General features: G+C 40.2%; 1 protein-coding gene across 1 annotated transcript in view; it reads right to left on the minus strand.

Annotated features, from left to right (window-relative positions):
• Positions 1–18,005, minus strand: part of ASAH1 (N-acylsphingosine amidohydrolase 1) — a 47,023-nt gene extending 29,018 nt beyond the window's left edge. The window contains exons 1-2 of the mRNA XM_016185242.2: positions 17,655–18,005; positions 4,448–4,494 (exon numbers count right to left, since the gene is read on the minus strand). Coding sequence (XP_016040728.1) covers positions 4,448–4,494; positions 17,655–17,735 — 128 coding nt within the window. The 5' untranslated portion in view covers positions 17,736–18,005. The remainder of the gene's footprint in view (positions 1–4,447; positions 4,495–17,654) is intronic.
• Positions 18,006–18,218: the final 213 nt, after the last annotated feature.

The raw sequence follows: 18,218 nt of genomic DNA on the forward strand, positions 1-18,218 counted from the left end.
CCTTATGCCAGTCTTTGCACTTTGCCACATGTGCTCTTAACCTGCTGTGCCATCGTCCGACTCCCTCATGATTTTAACACTATTCTTTTTTCAAAAGGCCCGAGGATTTCAATGAAGAAATGCCAAGGAAATAAATTCATTTTAGCAGAGAATTATATTTAAGTGAGTACGGAGAGATTCCCAAGAACCTCTCTATAATAAGACCTCATGTTGAGGATTCTCTGAGACAACTATTAAAATGTAGTAACAAAATATTAATAACTAAAACTTAGTCACAGGTTCATATTTCATGTTTCATAAAGTATACTCAGCTTTTAACAATTGTACCTCAGTTTCCTAGAGAAATAAAGTACCTTAGGAAGGCAAGGAGAATGACATGGAACTATGCAGAAAATACCAACAAGCTTTAGTATCCATCCAACAGTTGTTACTACAGCATATTTTCCTACTTTACTATAAACAGTAAACATCATTAAAGTACTTTTGAGACTTAGCATTTGTTGTTCCTAGGTCATAAATCATTATTAAGCATACACTGAACCCACCTGGCTCACCAGGTGTCTTAGAAACTAGTCCAAGTGTCACAACACACATATACATAAATAAGAGAGCAGATGCTAAGCACTGTGAGCACTAGAAAAAAAATGCTAATGGGATTCAGATGGATGTTGGGGTGATCTGGCTATCAGTCCCTAGATCTCCAGCATTTATGTGGCTGGTCAGGCTGGATAAACAGGTGTTTCTTACTCCCATTACAGTTGCTCATACATATTTTCAGAATCTATGTCCTTAATATGAATTTCATAGTTCTCTTCCAGATCTTTGGATCTACTTATAGTTCACAAAACATAAGGATCAGAGTAGTACTGAGAATTTTCATATATGTAATAGGGTGGTGAGGTAAGAAGAAGCCTAGCAGGAATACCAGGATAATTACGCAGCATATATATAAAGAAAATGTGGTTCGTGAAGGTTATGGAAGGTGGCTGGTGGGGCGGCTGCCGGGCGCCGCGGTGGACTAGGCGTTTGGCACGGAAGCACGGGCTCCCCGGGGTCCCAAGTAGCATTTCCCCTGCTGGAGTGACGCCCCCAGCCTCTCGCCCCCTCTTCTGTGTTAAATAAGTTTTAAATAGTAAAGAAAAGCTGGTGGAAGTGGTCTGTGGTTTCTCTCCATCAGGGTCTTCCCTTTACCCAGTTTTTTTTTGTTTTGTTTTGTTTTTAAAGAATTTTATTTATTTTGCCTCCAGGGTTATAGCTGGGTAAGCTTAGCCGGTGCAGGCGCTACGAATGCACTGCTCCTGGAGGCCATTTTCCCATTTTTGTTGCTGCTGCTGCTGTTTTAATAGGACAGAGAGAGATGGAGAGAGGAGGGGAGGACAGAGGAGGGAGAGAAAGACAGACACCTGCAGACCTGCTTCACCGCCTGTGAAGCGACCCCCCTGCAGGTGGGGAGCCGGGGGCTCAAAAAATAAAAATAAATAAAAAAAGACAATGTTTATTTGTACATGGCTAAACACACACACAACAATGTGGAACAGTTAATTGTACAAGTGGGGAATGACTGCATTGCAATCAACTCATAGACACATTTCAGGTGGACAAAAAAGAAATGTAAAAAAAAAAGACTTAAATGTGGAAGGTATTTATCAGTCACTCAATGAACTGAGCAGTACAAATAGTCAGGAGATCAAAGCAATTAGGAAAACATAGGTAAATATAGTGCCAGTGATGACAGACAGAACATCTGAAAGAGCCAGTGATTAGAGTAAGGGCTTTAGAATAACACAAAAACTGATTGCTTCCTTTTTTCAATGATTTATTAAAAATATTTTATTTATTTATTTACTTATTTATTGGGCAGAGACAGATGTCAATGAAAGGGAAGGGGGAGATAGATAGGAAGAGAGAAAGTGAGATGCCTGCAGCACTGTTTCACTGCTCATCAAACTTCCTCCCTGAAGGTGAGAACAAGGGCTTGAACCGATATCCTGTGTATGGTAACATGTTTGTTCTACGACTTATTAAAATTTTTGTTTTTATTTATTTTTTCATTTATTTATTCCCTTTTGTAGCCCTTATTGTTTTATTGTTGTAGTTATTATTGTTGTTGTGATTGATATCGTCATTCTTGAATAGGACAGAGAAAAATGGAAAGGGGGGAAGACAGAGAGGTGGAGAGGACACAGAAAAACGGAAAGGGGGAAGACAGAGAGGGGGAGAGAAAGACACCTGCAGACCTGCTTCACCGCCTGTGAAGCGACTCCCCTGCAGGTGGGGAGCCGGGGGCTAGAACCGGGGTCCTTACGCCGGTCCTTGTGCGACTTGTTAAAAAATTTTAAAAGTATTGTCCCTTTCTCTTTACTTTACTTTTTTTTTTTCCCTCCAGGGTTATTGCTGGGCTCAGTGCCTGCACCATGAATCCACCGCTCCTGGAGGCCATTTTTCCCCCTTTTGTTGCCCTTGTTGTTGTAGCTTCATTGTGGTTATTATTATTGCCATTGTTGATGTTGTTCGTTGTTGGATAGGACAGAGAGAAATGGAGAGAGGAGGGGAAGACAGAGAGGAGGAGAGAAAGATAGACACCTGCAGACCTGCTTCACCGCCTGTGAAGTGACTCCCCTGCAGGTGGGGAGCCGGGGACTCCAACCGGATCCTTACCAGGTCCTTGCGCTTTGCGCCACATGCGCTTAACCCACTGCGCCGCCGCCCGACCCCCACTTTTCTTTTTCTTTCTTTCTTTCCTCTTTCTTTCTTTCTTTCTTTCTTTCTTTCTTTCTTTCTTTCTTTCTTTCTTTCTTTCTTTCTTTCTTTCTTTCTTTCTTTCTTTCTTTCTTTCTTCCTTTCTTCCTTTCTTCCTTTCTTTCTTTCTCTCACTTCTCTCCTTTATTTCCTTCTTCCTTTCCCTTTCTCTCTTTCTTTCTCTCTTCCTCTCTCTCTTTCATTCTTCTTCCTTATAGGGACAGAGAGGAAGAGAGAGAGAGAGAGAGACCGAGACCTGCAGCCTAGCTCCACCACTTGTGAAGCTTCATCTCTATACATAGGGTCTGGTAGCTAGAACCTGAGTCCTTACGCATGGTAATGTAACATGCTCTACTGGACATACCACTGCCTCACCTCAAAAACTGATTACTTCTAAATTACTCCTGCCATATCCATCTATGCCTCTTTCAACAGACAGGTGAGTAAATGTTTTGAATGTAGTTTATTAGCTTAATGTATGTGGGGCAAAAACTACTTAGAATATATAATTTAGATAATGCAGTACAATATATAATTGGAGTGCTAAAGAACCCAAAAACATCATCTTGATATTACCGGCTAGAGATAGTTTTTGTCTCCCTCTAACCCTCACACGTGACTTTCACTGAGAAGGATAAACTGGATGAAAAAGACCTTCTTAGTAGAGGAAATAACACTCAGCTGGTAGAGCACAGGACTTGTATGTCAGAGGTTCCAGTTATGTCCCTGGTGCCACATGTATTTGAACAGTGCTCAGCTTTTCTCTCATTGATGTGAAACCCTCTCTGTCTCATATGGGGTAAGTAAAAATAAGTACTTTTAATGGGACTTTGTGCTTGTATAGTTTATGATTATTTTGTTTCCAGAGGATCTAGGTTTTTGTGGTTAATTTTGATAATGTGAGAGACAGAAAGAGGAGAGATACTACTACCAAACTGCTCACAAAGCTTCCCCATGCAGATACCCCCAACTGGTAGGCAGGGCCTTGTACACAAGTCCTTGTTCATGGTAAACTGTCCCCTCTATTGGGTGAACCATTTTTCAATCTCCTAAAAAAGTCTTAAAAAAAAAAAGGCGGGTGTAGATACCATAATAGTTATGCAAACAGACTATCATGCCTGAGACTCCGAAGTCTCAAGTTCAATCCCCTGGACCACCATAAACCAGAGCTGATCAGTGCTCTGGTAAAAATAAATGAATAAATAAATAAATAAATCTCCATATTCTTCCTTCTTTCTCTTTTTATTTCTTCTTCTTCTTCTTTATGTTCTGTATCCTCTAGGTCAGTGAATTACCTTTACATCTATTTAAACACAAAGGATTTGAAAAGGCCAAAATCCTAGAATATCACCATTCAGCACATTAAAACATAGTATTTGCTTTTTACTTATGTTTCCTAATAGGGTTTTTCCCTCCATAGCTTTGATTACTGTGCTAGGGTTTACTTCTTGATTGTTTCACTATAAGACTCTACACTTTCTATATCTGTTTTTCTCAGTTAAATATTTGATACTTCCTCTATCTGAGGGCAATATATTAAACAGTCAGAAATTACCATCCTCACTGTGAAATACTTTCATATTTTGAGGGTGTAAGCCAAATGTATTAGATACAAACCCAGGGGTGGTGTGACTTAAGATAACACACTATTGTTATTTTTATAAGAGATAAATCTCTATAGAGCTTTGATCATTAGATGGTTACTCACGTTGGTCCAGAAGGAGGATAGGTTGACTTTCTGCAGTCTTCTGTCCACTAAAAAGCAAAGAAAATGAACAGTTTAGAAAATAAATGGAGTGGTCCTGGAGGTGGTGCAATAGATAAAGCATTGGACTCTCAAGTATGAGGTCTTAAGTTCAATCCCCAGCAGCACATGTACCAGAGTGATAACTGGTTCTTTTATTTTTTTAAATTTTATATTTATTTATTTTCTCTTTTGTTGCCCTTGTTTTTTACTGCTGTTGTAGTTATTATTGGTGTTATTGATGTTGTCATTGTTAAGACAGAGAGAAATGGAGAGTGGAGGGGAAGACAGAGGGAAAGAAAGATAGACACCTGCAGACCTGCTTCACCACTTGTGAAGTGACTCCCCTGCAAGTGGGGAGCCCCGGGCTCTAACCAGGATCTTTAAGCCAGTCCTTGCGCTTCATGCGCTTACCCAGCTGCGCTAACATCCCACTTATGTGCTATCTGGTTCCTTCTCTCACTCTCTTCCTATCTTTCTCATAAATAAAATCTTTTTTTTAAAAAAAAAAAGAACAAAGAATAGGTTGTCTGCAAAAATACAGCTTATAAAGAAAAAATATGTATAATTTCTTTTCATTTTAATAGTTTCGATACCCCTTAAAGGTCTTTCCTACTCAGAGTCAGGCAATAGAGCAGGGGGTTAAGCGCAGGTGGTACAAAGCGAAAGGACCGGCTTAAGGATCCTGATTCAAGCCCCTGGCTCCCCACCTGCAGGGGAGTCGCTTCACAAGCGGTGAAGCAGGTCTGCAGATGTCCATTTTTCTCTCCCCCTCTCTGTCTTCCCCTCATTTCTCCATTTTTCTCTGTCCTATCCAAAGACGACATGAATAACAACAATACAACATGGGCAACAAAAGGGAATAAATATTTTTTTAAAGTCCTACCATGAAAACTTTTAGGGTCTCAAATTTAAGTGCATTTCCAGACTGAATTCAATTTGCACTAGTGTTAGGTGTTGTAAGCTAGCTTTCATACTGAAAATAAACTGAGTAAAGATAAAACAGTAGGAAGTAAATGTTTATCAGATATGTTGGTTCATCACTGAAGGTAAACCACTTGATAGGACTTGCTGTTATGAATCAATGCTGTTGCAGGTTTGCATGCCAAACTAGATTTTCAGGACACATTATACAGTGCCCTTCACAACCTCAAGATAACTTGCAATCCCAGCCTATATGCAAACATGTCCTGTGTCTTCTTCCATTCTTTGCCTGGTCATGTGCTGTTCCCTCTGTTAGAATATTCTTTCTCTAAATGGCAAACTTTTGGCTTGAGTTAAGACACTGCTTAGATACTGTCGTGTGGTGTGTGTGTGTGTGTGTTCCCTGCATGAAAAGTCAACCCTCTTCTATAATCCCTCAGCATGTGAACATAGCTCCATTACTATATTTATGACATTACATTGTAAGTGCACTAGGCTTGTGTTCCTTAAGATGAGAAATGTCTGTGAGGGGTCTCTTTGTATAATAGTTTCTTTGGCTGTGCAGAAGCTTTTCAATTTGATGTAGTCCCATTGTTTTTTTTTTTTTTTTTTTCTGCTTTAGTCTTCCTTCCAATTGGGTTTATTTCATCAAAGATGTCCTTGAGGTTTAGGTGGGAAAGTGTTCCACCAATGTTTTCCTCTAAGTATTTGATAATCTCTGGTCTAACATCCAGGTCCTTGATGCATTTGGAGTTGACTTTTGCTTCTGGTGAGATAAGGTGGTTCAGTTTCATTCTTCTGCATGTTTCAACCCAGTTTTCCCAGCACCATTTATTGAAGACAGCCTCCTTTCTTCTATTTAATACTTTGGGCCCCCTTATCAAAGATTAGATGTCCATAGGTGTGGGGGTTTAGGTCTGGGCTTTCAATTCTGTTCCACTGATCTGTGTGCCTATTTTTGTTCCGGTACCAGGCTGTATTGATGATGATGGCGTTATAATGCAATTTGAGATCTGGGAGTGTGATGCCTCTATTTCTGTTTCTTTCTTTTTTTTTGCCTCCAGGGTTATTGCCAGGGATCAGTGCCTGCACCACAAATCCACTGCTCCTAAAGACCATTTTTTTCCCTTTTTGTTGTCCTTGTTGTTTTATCATTGTTGTGGTTATTATTATTATTGTTGTTGTTGCTGTCGTTAGATAAGACAGAGAATTCGAGAGAGGAGGGGAAGACAGAGGGGGAGAGAAAGATAGGCACCTGCAGACCTGCGCCACAGCCTGTGAAGCGACTCCCCTGCACGTGGGGAACTGGGGAGGGGGGGCTCAAATTGGGATCCCTACGCCGGTCTTTGAGCTTCGCGCCACATGCACTTAACCTGCTGTGCTACCACCTGACTACCCATTTCTATTTCTTTTCCTCAAGGTTGTTTGGCAGTTCTAGGTATTTTCTGGTTCCAGATAAATGATTATAGTTTTTGTTCTATCCTCTTAAAGAAGTTTGGTAGAACTTTGACAGGTATCATTTTAAATTTGTATATGGCTCTGGGGAGAATAGTCATTTTGATGATATTTATTCTTCCAATCCATGAGCATGGGATGTCTTTCCATTTCTTGGTATCATTTTCTATTTCCTTGAATAGTGACTCATAGTTTTCAATATACAAGTCTTTCACTTCTTTGGTCAGCTTTCTTCTTGGTATTTTATTGATTTTGCTGCAACAGTGAATGGGAGTGATTTCTGGATGTCTTCTTCTTCAGATTTAGTGAAGAATTTATATTTATTTATTTATCATAAATAAATGTCACTGCGCTAATTGTGGGGCCCAGATCACATCAAATCAATGGGGTTCACAGTCAATAATATTTATACCCCTTTCCCATATTAGGGAGCTACTCTCTTCCTTGATCCAGCTTTCTGGTCCTTTTTTACCAGCCATGACATCATCTCCCCAGACAATAACTTGGATCCACTGGCATATCATATTTCAGGCTCAGGGGCAAAAAGAAAAAGGGGGGGAAAAAAAACCTAGTATAGCCACAGGCCCTTTGGAATTTAACTAAAATATGCCTACTAGCTATCTACAAAATGGAGGACACCCCCCTCCCCCAACTCTTCATCTGCACTATTCCAGCCCTTAGGTACATGATTGGTCAATAATTTGTTTATCTTTGTATATTAACTCTCTTGTCAACCACTAGGCTCCAGATGCTAGCATGATGCCAACCAGACTTCCCTGAACAGACAACCCCACCAATGTGTCCTGGAGCTCTGCTTCCCCAGAGCCCTTCCCCACTAGGGAAAGAGAGAGGCAGGCTGGGAGTATGGATCGACCTGTCAACGCCCACGTTCAGCAGGGAAGCAATTACAGAAGCCAGACCTTCCACCTTCTGCATCCCACAAGGACCTTGGGTCCATACTCCCAGAAGGTTAAAGAATAGGAAAGCTATCAGGGGAGGGGATGGGATACAAAGTTCTGGTGGTGGGAATTGTGTGAATTTGTACCCCTCTTATCCTATGGTTTTGCCAATATTTCCTTTTTATAAATAAAAAAATTTTAAAAAAAGATGAGAAATGTCACAAATATTAAAGCCACTGCTGGTGCAATGATGAATGAATGAGAATATTTTAAAGAATAGCTGCTCAAGCTTAATAGCAAAACAAAATTAGCTTTCAACACAAAATGGTCAAAAATTCCTCCTGGCTTTATGATTCTTTTATTAAGAGTTTAAGATGGTAAGAATGTTTATCTCTGGACTGGTGAAATAGCTCACTTGGATAGTGTGCTACTTTGTCATGTAGATGACACAGGTTTGAGCCTGACCCCTACCACACTGAAGGAAACTTTGGCATTATGGTCTCTTTTACTCTCTCTGCATATCTGTCTAAAAGAGAGGGGGTTGGGGGGAGAGAAAGACGAAAGGAAAAGATTTATTTCTTTCCCTCCAGAGATCTAGTATAGTAAACATTTTAAAAGATTAAAAAAAGAAGAAAAAAAGAAATCTACACTCACAATAAAAGAGTGATAGTATAGGGACAGAAAGTATTAGAACTACATACTGAGCTCAGAATATAAATTTGCAGCAAATTTGTGTGTGAATGGAGACCTCACATTTTAACTTTTAATAGTATAGGAAGAGTATAAAGTAGCTTGACAATACCTACACATCAGACATCAACTGTTTTCAAGATAACTTACTACAGCATGTTTCTTGTTTAAGTGCTATTTTGCCTTTTACATTTATGTGAAAGCCTGGAAGGTGGTGTAATGGCTAGACTTATGTGAAATTCACTGAGAAACAGTTATCAAGTATTAACAAAAACAAATTCAGTTATTAGAATGTAAATGCTACTTCTAAAATATTAGAATACAGGTTATTAATTGTTAACTTGTTAATACAAATTTGATTATTCAATATCAAAGCTAGTTTCCAAAGCCACTATTTAGTGTATCATATAATAAACTTTGAAGATAGGCCTTCTTGTTCAGAGAAATTTCTTTCTTGGTACTTTTTGGTTCCTGCATTATATCTTGCTACCTTTCAGTCACCAAGTTGCAGGTGCTATCATGATTCCATCCTGACTTTGCTGGGCAGAAGACCTCACTACTATGTCCTGGAACCTCACCTCTCCAGAGCCCTACCCCATTACAGAAAGATAGAAGCAGGCTGGGGTTATGGATCGACCTGCCAATGCCCATGTCCAATGGAGAAGCACTTACAGAATCCAGAACTCCCACCTGTACCCCCAAAATAATTTTGACCCATAATCCTAGTGGAGGAGAAGTCATGGGAAACGATGACCAAAGGGATCTGAACTCCAACTCCATCAGGACCCAGTAAGAAAAGAGGAAAAAGAGAGGGACATTTGGATACAGTAAGTGTGTAGAAATGAAGAGAAAGATGGGACCTAAAAAAAAAAAAAGACACTGTCAAATGTAAAACATTAATTCCCCAATAAAGAAATTAAAAAAATAAAAGTTGAAAAAATGAAAAAAGGCAAATATATACAAATATAGACAGATAATTGTAGAAATAATAGTTAAGCCATATCTACAACCTTAAGAGAACTGCTATTGCTTACAACGAAGGGACTGGGGATTCAGAACTCTGGTAGCAGGAACGGTGTGGAGTCGTACCCTGGTTGTTCTGTGATTTTATGTCAATATTAAATCAATAATAAAAATTTAAAAAAGAAATTTCATTTTTGGTCCTATCTAAATACTGTTAGACATTTTAGAGTGTGGTAGAAGTTAGGATATTCAGTATCTAATTTTTACAAAAAATATCACAGAAATCATGATGGTTAAATCTGTAATAGCAGATAACTGCTTAAAAAAAAAAAGACAAAACTATAGAATGGGATTTGAACTATGTATCATCTGTTGCAACATGGTTAAGGACTAGATGATGGAGAAGGTGGTTGAATGGATGTTGGGGAATCCAGTGCGCAGTGGTAGAGGGGACCTAAATTGGAGGGTCACATAGAAAGACAAATTTCGCTCATGTGACAACTGTCTTGTAAATCATTATTTCCCCAGTAAAGAGGTATAAACCATTATTTCCCTAATAGAAGCTGGTGGGCTATATAAGGCCCACACAATCTTTAGGTCTGGCCCTGTCAAAGAAACTGCAGGTGGATGCCTGAGGCTTGGAAGTTCGAGGTTTAATTCCCCATCCCACCATAAGCCAAAGTTGAGCAGTACTCTGGTAAAAAGAAAGAAAGAAAGGAAGGAAGGAAAGAAAGAAAGGAAGAAAGAAACTGCAGGTGGAACTTGAAATTCAAAAATAACCCAGGAGCTTCATTCATAACAAAATTAGTGCTAATTTTTAAAATGATGATTTTGTGTAACTAGTAGATTATTAAGTATCCAAATGGAACATGGACCAAAGTAAGACTCTGGGAGAGGGTGAAGAAGGTCTTTGAGTCTTGATGTATGATGATGGAAAAGATCCATCATCATAAATCTATTATGACATCATAAATTGGGGGATGAGAGTATTTGAACAAACACCTACTACAGGGAGATTAGAATATGCACCCATGGGTCAATAACTGTACTGCAACCCATTTACCCTCCAATAAATGGGGGGGGGTATATTCCTCACTTGGACTAGTTTCTAAGACACCTGGTGAGCCAGGTGGGTTCAGTGTATGCATAATAATGATTTATGACCTAGGAACAACAAATGCTAAGTCTCAAAAGTACTTTAATGATGTTTACTGTTTATAGTAAAGTAGGAAAATATGCTGTAGTAACAACTGTTGGATGGATACTAAAGCTTCTTGGTATTTTCTGCATAGTTCATGTCATTCTCCTTGCCTTCCTACGGTACCTTATTTCTCTAGGAAACTGAGGTACAATTGTTAAAAGCTGAGTATACTTTATGAAACATGAAATATGAATCTGTGACTAAGTTTTAGTTATTAATATTTTGTTACTACATTTTAATAGTTGTCTCAGAGAATCCTCAATATGAGGTCTTATTGTAGAGAGGAATCTCTCCATACCCACTTAAAAGAATGGAAAACTATCATACAGGCTAATGGACCACCAAAAAAGGCAGGAATAGCCATTCTCATCTCTGACACAATAGACTACAAATTAAATAAAGTAATAAAAGATAGACAAGGCCATTACATAATGATCAGAGGATCAATCAATCAAGAAGACTTAACAATTATTAACATCTATGCACCCAATGAGGGCCCATCTAAATACATCAAACATTAACTGAAACAGCTACAAAAATACATCAATGGCAATACAGTAATACTAGGAGACTTCAACACCCCACTCTTACACTTAGACCAACGAAGCAGAGAATCAACAAAGAAACAAGAGAATTAAATGAAGAGATGGACAGGCTAGACCTCTTTAACCCAGCAGTTATTAAGCAGTATGTTGTTGAGTTTCAAAGTTTTGTGACTTTTAGTAATTTTCTGTTTGTTGTTGAATGTTAGCTTTACTCCACTGTGGTCTGGGAAGATACTTGGGATGATTTCAATGCTCTTAAATTTGTTGATACTGTCTTTGTGGCCTAACATGTGGTCTATCCTTGAAGATGTGCTGTGTGGATTTGAAAAGAATGTGTATTCCAGTTTTTTAGGGTGAAGAACTCAGAAAATGTCCAGGAGGTCTAGCAGGGGAGTCGCTTCACAAGCAGTGAAGCAGGTCTGCAAATATCTGTCTTTCCTCCTCTCTGTCTTCCCCCTCCCCTTTCAATTTCTCTCTGTCCTATTCAAAATAATTGAAAGAATGGCCATAGGATCAGTGAGTTTGTAGTGCAGGCACCGTGCCCCAGCAATAACCCCGGAGGGGGAGAAAAACATAATCCCCTGCAGGTGGGGAGCCAGGGCTCAAACCAGGATCCTTGAGTTGGTCCTTGCGCTTCGTACTACGTGATCTTAACCTGGCACACCACTGCCCAACCCCCCATGCTACATTTTTTTATGCTTTCATGTTTTCTCTAAATCACTACATGAACCTGGGTAGATAGCATAATGCTTATATAAGAAGACTCTCATGCCTGAGGCTCCAAAGTCCCAGGTTTAATTCCCTACCACCACTACCACCACCACCACCATAAACCAGAGCTGAGTAGTACTCTGCCACATAAAAAAACACAAAGAATCACTACATGAGTGACTGCTGGTTAATAGGTTAGTAAGATTTTGTACATAATACTGAGGCTCCAAGCTCAGCATCATTATTAAGAGAAGTAAATTTGGGAGTGAGGTGGTAGTGCAGTGGGTTAAACACAGGTGGCACAAAGTGCAAGGACCGGCATAAGGATCCCAGTTCGAGCCCCTGGCTCCCCACCTGCAGGGGAGTCGCTTCACAGGCAGTAAAGCAGGTCTTCAGGTGTCTGTTTTTCTCTCCCCTTCTCTGTCTTCCCCTCCTCTCTCCATTTCTCTCTGTCCTATCCAACAACCACGACATCAGTAACAACAGAAATAATAACTACAACAATAAAAAAAGGGCAACAAAAGGGAATAAATAAATAAATATTTTAAAAAAGAAACAATTCACATTCCTTTTAGGCTTGTGATTGTCACAAGAAGCAATTTAACAAGTCAAGAAAATAAAGTGACTCTCATTTCTCTCCAATAATTATCTGTGTGGTCTGAGTTTCAATTTGAAAATAAAATTACAAGGTACAATTCTTTTTTAAAAAAAATTTTTTAAAGATTTTATTTATTTATGAGAAAGAAGGAGGAGAGAGAAAGAACCAGACATCACTCTGGCACAGGTGCTGCCGGGGATCAAAATCAGGACCTCATGCTTGAGAGTCCAAAGCTTTACCACTGCGCCACCTCCCAGACCACATAAGGTACAATTCTTACTAGATAACTGTAATGGAAGTCAAAAGAACTATGTCAAGAAATTAAAAGCAGGGGACAAGGAGATAGTTCACCTGGTAAAGCATATATTTAACCATGAAGGAAGACCCAGGTCTGAGCCCTGGGCCACCACACAGGAGCAACATGTACGGGGGAAACTTCACTAGTGGTGAAGCAATGCTTTGTAGGCTCTCTTTTTTCTGTCTTTATATGAAATGAAAATAATAGTCCCTGGGAAAGATGCAGGCACAAAGTCCCCAGCAAAGCCCTGGTGGCAAAGAAAAAAAAAGAAGAAAGTTAAGAGATAAAGGCATTCTGTCAAGTCTTAGGAGAGAATTCAACTTACCCCAGAGCTAACAGAGCCACAGGACACAGGCCAATAAGACACTTTAGTAGGAGAATCCTGGCTGCAATAAATACTCACAAAATTCACAGATAAAAAGTTTACACAGAATCTGACTACAAGAGGAAAGAGAATTTTTTAATGCAGAAGCTGTTAGAGCATTTTCAGTGTTCTTTAGGTAAATACCAAATCAGTTCAAACTAAAAGAAACTTGGACTAGGTGTGATCTGTTACAGCAAAGATAAGAACCAGATTGAGTAGGGGTAGGGGAGTGAGGTAGGGGGATTTGAAAGAGCGTTGGGGACACAGTGCACTATAGTGGAGGACTTAGTAGTGGTAAGAATGGTGTATAGACAACTGTCACAGGGAGATAAAATGTATTCAGGTGACAGCAACTGCTGTTTATATTATTATTCCCCTCGTAAAACAATTTGGAAAAAAATAGATTTCTTGAACCATAAATGAGGTTCTTAACTAAACCTTAATATAATTACAAGTTGGCTTGCCAGAGCCAAGTCATTATTGCTTGCTTACAGAGTACAACGAATCACGCAGACTATCTGCATCAAATAAAGTTTATTCTGAGACACAAAATGAGTTTAATTAAGGGTGTTTTTTTATGATTATTTCTAAATAAAAATAAAGGAACTATGTGATAAAGTAGCAATGGTAGGGACTGCCTCAGTCTCTGAAAGGAGGCTGGGTCATCCTGCCCTGTCACTTGAGGAAGGCTGGTCCTGAAATGAATGCAGCCTGCAATGTTCCCAGATGTGGCCATGAACTACAAATTCAGATCAATAGAGACTCAGAGGTTACACAGGCTCTTGTGTTAAATATATATATGGGCCCTGGGTCAGGGAGATGAGGTAGACAGTTAATTTTATTCATAGATTTTTTTTTTCAAGAATGGGAGCTACTCTCTGCCCTATTTCAATTTTCTAGCCCCCTTCTCTATTCTGGCACCATCTTCTCATACAATATTTTTGTTCAACTCCATGTTAGCTATCAAACTCAAGCAAAAAACTATGGTAGTCGGGAGTCGGGCGGTAGCACAGTGGGTTAAGCGCATGTGGCCCAAAGCACAAGGACCAGCATAAAGATCCCTGTTCAAGCCCCTGGTTCCCCACCTGCAGGGGAGTCGCTTCACAGGCAGTGAAGCAGGTCTGCAGGTGTCTTTCTCCTTCTCTGTCTTCCCCTCCTCTCTCCATTTCTCTCTGTCCTATCTAACAATGATGAAATTATCATCATCAACAATAACAATAATAAAAAATAAGGGCAACAAAAGGGGAAAATTAAAAAAAAAACTATGGTAGTCATGGACTCTTAGGAACATGCCTAGAATGGACTTCCTAGCTTCTTTCCACCCTAATTTCCCTGTTCTCATTTGTTCCACTCCTACTTTTTGTTTCCTGATCATTAATCATTTTGTCCTGCTTTGTATTTTGTCACCTTTTTGCCACCAAGTTGCAAATGCTATTATGATTCCATCCTGACTACATTAGGTAGACAACCTCTCCAATGTGTCTTGGAACCTCACAGCTTCAGAGCTCTGTCCCACTAGGGAAAGACAGAAACAGGCTGGGGGGTATGGATCGACCTGTCCAGTGGGGAAGCAATCACAGAAGCCAGAACTCCCACCTTCTGCACCCCCAAAATAATTTCTATTCATATTCCCAGTGGGGGAGAAATGCTATGGGGAAGATGAACAAAGGGCTCTGAAACAAAAGGGCTTTTCTCTCCATCAGGACCTGGAGAGAAAAGAGGAAAGAGGGAGTGGCATTTGGATATAATAATAGGTATATGTGTGACTTGGAATGGAAGAGACAATGAGACCTTAAAAAAAAAAAGCCAAATATACACAAATATAGACAGGTAGTTGTAGAAATAATAGTTAACCCATATCTGTAACCTTGGGAGAACTGCTGTAGCTTACAATGGAGGGATTAGTGATCCAGAACTCTGGTGGTGGGAACGGTGCAGAGGTGTATTCCTGTTACCTTGTAATTTTATGAATCAATATGAAATCTCTAATGAAAAAAAAAGCGAGAAAGAAAAAAAAGAACTATGTGACACGTAAATTATCAAAATACTTTCTTTGATAAATTAATGACTATTTCTTATTTACTCAATACAAATTTACCTCTCTCTCCTTTAAAAAAAAAAATTGACTAGAGCATGGCTCAATCTGGTTTATGGTGGTGCCAGAATCTAGGACCCCTGTTAAAAACTGTTGCATGGGTCCAAGAAGTGGTGCACCTGGTTAAGTGTGCATACTGATGTTACCATGCACAAGGACCCAGGTTCAATTCCCCAACCCACATCTATGTGTGTGTGTGTGTGGGGGGGGGCTTCATGAACATTGAAGCAGTGCTACAGGTGTCTCTCTTTCTATTTCCCTCTACGCTCTCAATTTCTATCTCTACCTAATAAGCAGATAAATAAATTGTTGTGTAAACAGCTATGATGCATCATTGGCCCAGATTTGTGTCAATTTCTAAATGCAAGCCTGCCTCCTTAGACTTACCCCTATATAACACAGCCAAAGTCCAAATAATGAAACCAGTTTTCATGGTCCAGGAGATGGCACAATGGATAAAGTGTTAGACTCTCAAGCATGAGGTCCTGAGTTCAATCCCTGGTGCATATATACCAGAATGATGTCTGGTTCTTTCTATCTCTTCTAACCCTCTCATTAATAAATTTTTTTAAAAAGAAGGTTTTCAAAGCTCCTAATACAATTTTGCTTTATTTTGTATCCACTAAATAGAGAGGGAGAGAGAGAGGGGAAAAGAGGGAAAAACTACAGCACTACGCTACTACTTACTCACTCTCATGTGGTAGCCCCAGGGTTCAAATCTAGGTCCTCACATATAGTAATGTATGCTCTCCACAGACTGGTCACCCGTTAGCCCCTTCCTAAAGTAATTTTATGAAGAGATCTGATAGATGTCCATGGTGTGATTTCACTCTCACTGAAAAGAGTAACAAGCTCAATTAGTCCAACTACAGATGTGTTTCTTGGTGGCCTTACACAGGCTAGCACTGACTGTATCATAGCGTTAAATTCTTTACAAATTCCCATAATCTCAACTACTCTCATGAAAATTTTCTATTCGCATTAACATTAAAGCAAACTAAACTGATTTTTCTCATAATCTTCCAATCTCTTTCTCTCTCTCCCTCTCCCTCTCTCTCTCTCTCTCTCTCTCTCTCTCTCTATATATATATATATATATATCTCCTATGTGCTTTTCTATTACCAAAATCACTGTTTACAATATCTTGCTGAATTGAAATAGCATAATGGTTATGTAAAATGGCTTCAGCTCCTGAAACTCTTGAGATCCCAGATTCAATACATGTTGCCACCAGAAGCCAGAGCTAAACAGTGAATTCTCTAGTAGAACAAATAAGCAAACAAAAACATAAATAGTATCTTGCATTCTGCTTATAATTGCTTGATATCATATCAGTTTTGATTGACTGAAAAATATCCCATTCTTACAGCATTTTATTCTTAAATCACTTCCAGGAAGAACAGAAGAATCAAAGGAGCATTAGCATCTTGTCCCCATTGTCAGTATCCTACAAAACCAAGACCCACCCTTATCTAGTCTCTAATTTACTGGCAAAGAAAGATGCAGTCTTACTGCTTTGAAATAAGAGAATTATGAAAGAACACTAATCTGGTAATTAAGAGACACACTTTAGTAAACACTATGACCTCTGGCTAGATATTTTCTCACTATAGGTCTACTTCCTCTTTTGTTAGGCTTACCCTTATCTGTCTCTTGGAGTCACCAAGCCTATGATCCTGTGACTTCCTTGTGGGTAAGTAGATCCATGTGACAAGTTTTCACATGACTGGGGGGGGGGGAGGCTACAGAAGTCACTGGTGGGAAGTTTTCTGGTTTTTCTTTCCCAGGATCCTTAACTGGCACTTGTTCTTCAGTACCAGGCCACCAGGCAGTCAACTGCTTAAAAGAGAAAGCACTCTGTCTATAACTGCATATTCTTGATAACTTTTGGCATTTTCTGCCTGGTGGCCTGGTACTGAAGAACAAGTAAGAATGCCAAAAGTTATCAAAGAATATGCAGTTATAGACAGAGTGTTTTCTCTTTTAAGCAGTTGAGGATGCGCCAAGTCTGGAACATGTACAAGCATTCAAATTTAGGAGTGTGCATACCATAGTTCCACTGTGCAGAGATCAGGATTTTCCTATAAAAAGCCATTCTTGTTTCCACCAACGTCAGGTTCGCCAGGCAGCTCTAAACCCTCTTTCCTGAGTAGGAAAGTAGAGTAGCAGCTCTAAACCCTCTTTCCTGAGTGTGTATAAAACTACACACCACACAGTAAAAAAACAAAAAAACAAAAAACAAAAAACGCCCCTCCCAGATGTTCTTCATTCCTGGCCCGCAACTCCCCACGCACACCTGCACCCCCTCGGCACCTGCATCTCCTCTGCACCTGCACCCCCTCTGTACCTGCACCCCTTCTATACCTGCACTCCTCTGCACCTGCACGCCCTTCCCATCTCCCTCCGCCTAAACTCCAGCTCACCCACCGGGGGAGCGTGCTGAGCCATAGCACAGACGACGACCGAGGCCAGAAAGACGCAGATGATGGGATCGCGATCCAGCAACATTTCAGGCTCCCAAGAATTCCGTAGGAACACGTCTCTCCCCGGAACGCCGGCGAGTCCTGGGACCTCACCTCCCAGGCTAGGAGTAGGACGCGGCTCTGCCACTAGTCACGGGCGACATGGGACCGCACCAAGTGGAGCTTGAGGGTGGGTGTGAAGGGAGAAGAGGAGAAGATGGAGAAGGAACTCCTGAACAGACTTTTCAGCGTCGGGAAAATGGTTGAAGAAACAGAAAGACTTTCTGGATGAACGTGCAACCTGCAGAGTGGGAGTCCCTGCTCACTTTAGGACAGTGACTTGGGCTGGCGTCCCCGCTTCGTCCTCGCTGGCAGTGGTTGAGTCGAGCCGGAACTCCGCCCCCAAGGGGAGTGGCCGGAATTTTTGTCTCCAGTCAGGACTGTGAGATGGAGACTCACATACTAGTTAAAGGCTCCCAGCCAAGGACCTCGGGCAGGCTGCAGAGCCTTTTTATCTCCCGGTGTCAAC

Source organism: Erinaceus europaeus, chromosome 2, assembly GCF_950295315.1.
Source record: "Erinaceus europaeus chromosome 2, mEriEur2.1, whole genome shotgun sequence".
NCBI lineage: Eukaryota > Metazoa > Chordata > Mammalia > Eulipotyphla > Erinaceidae > Erinaceus > Erinaceus europaeus.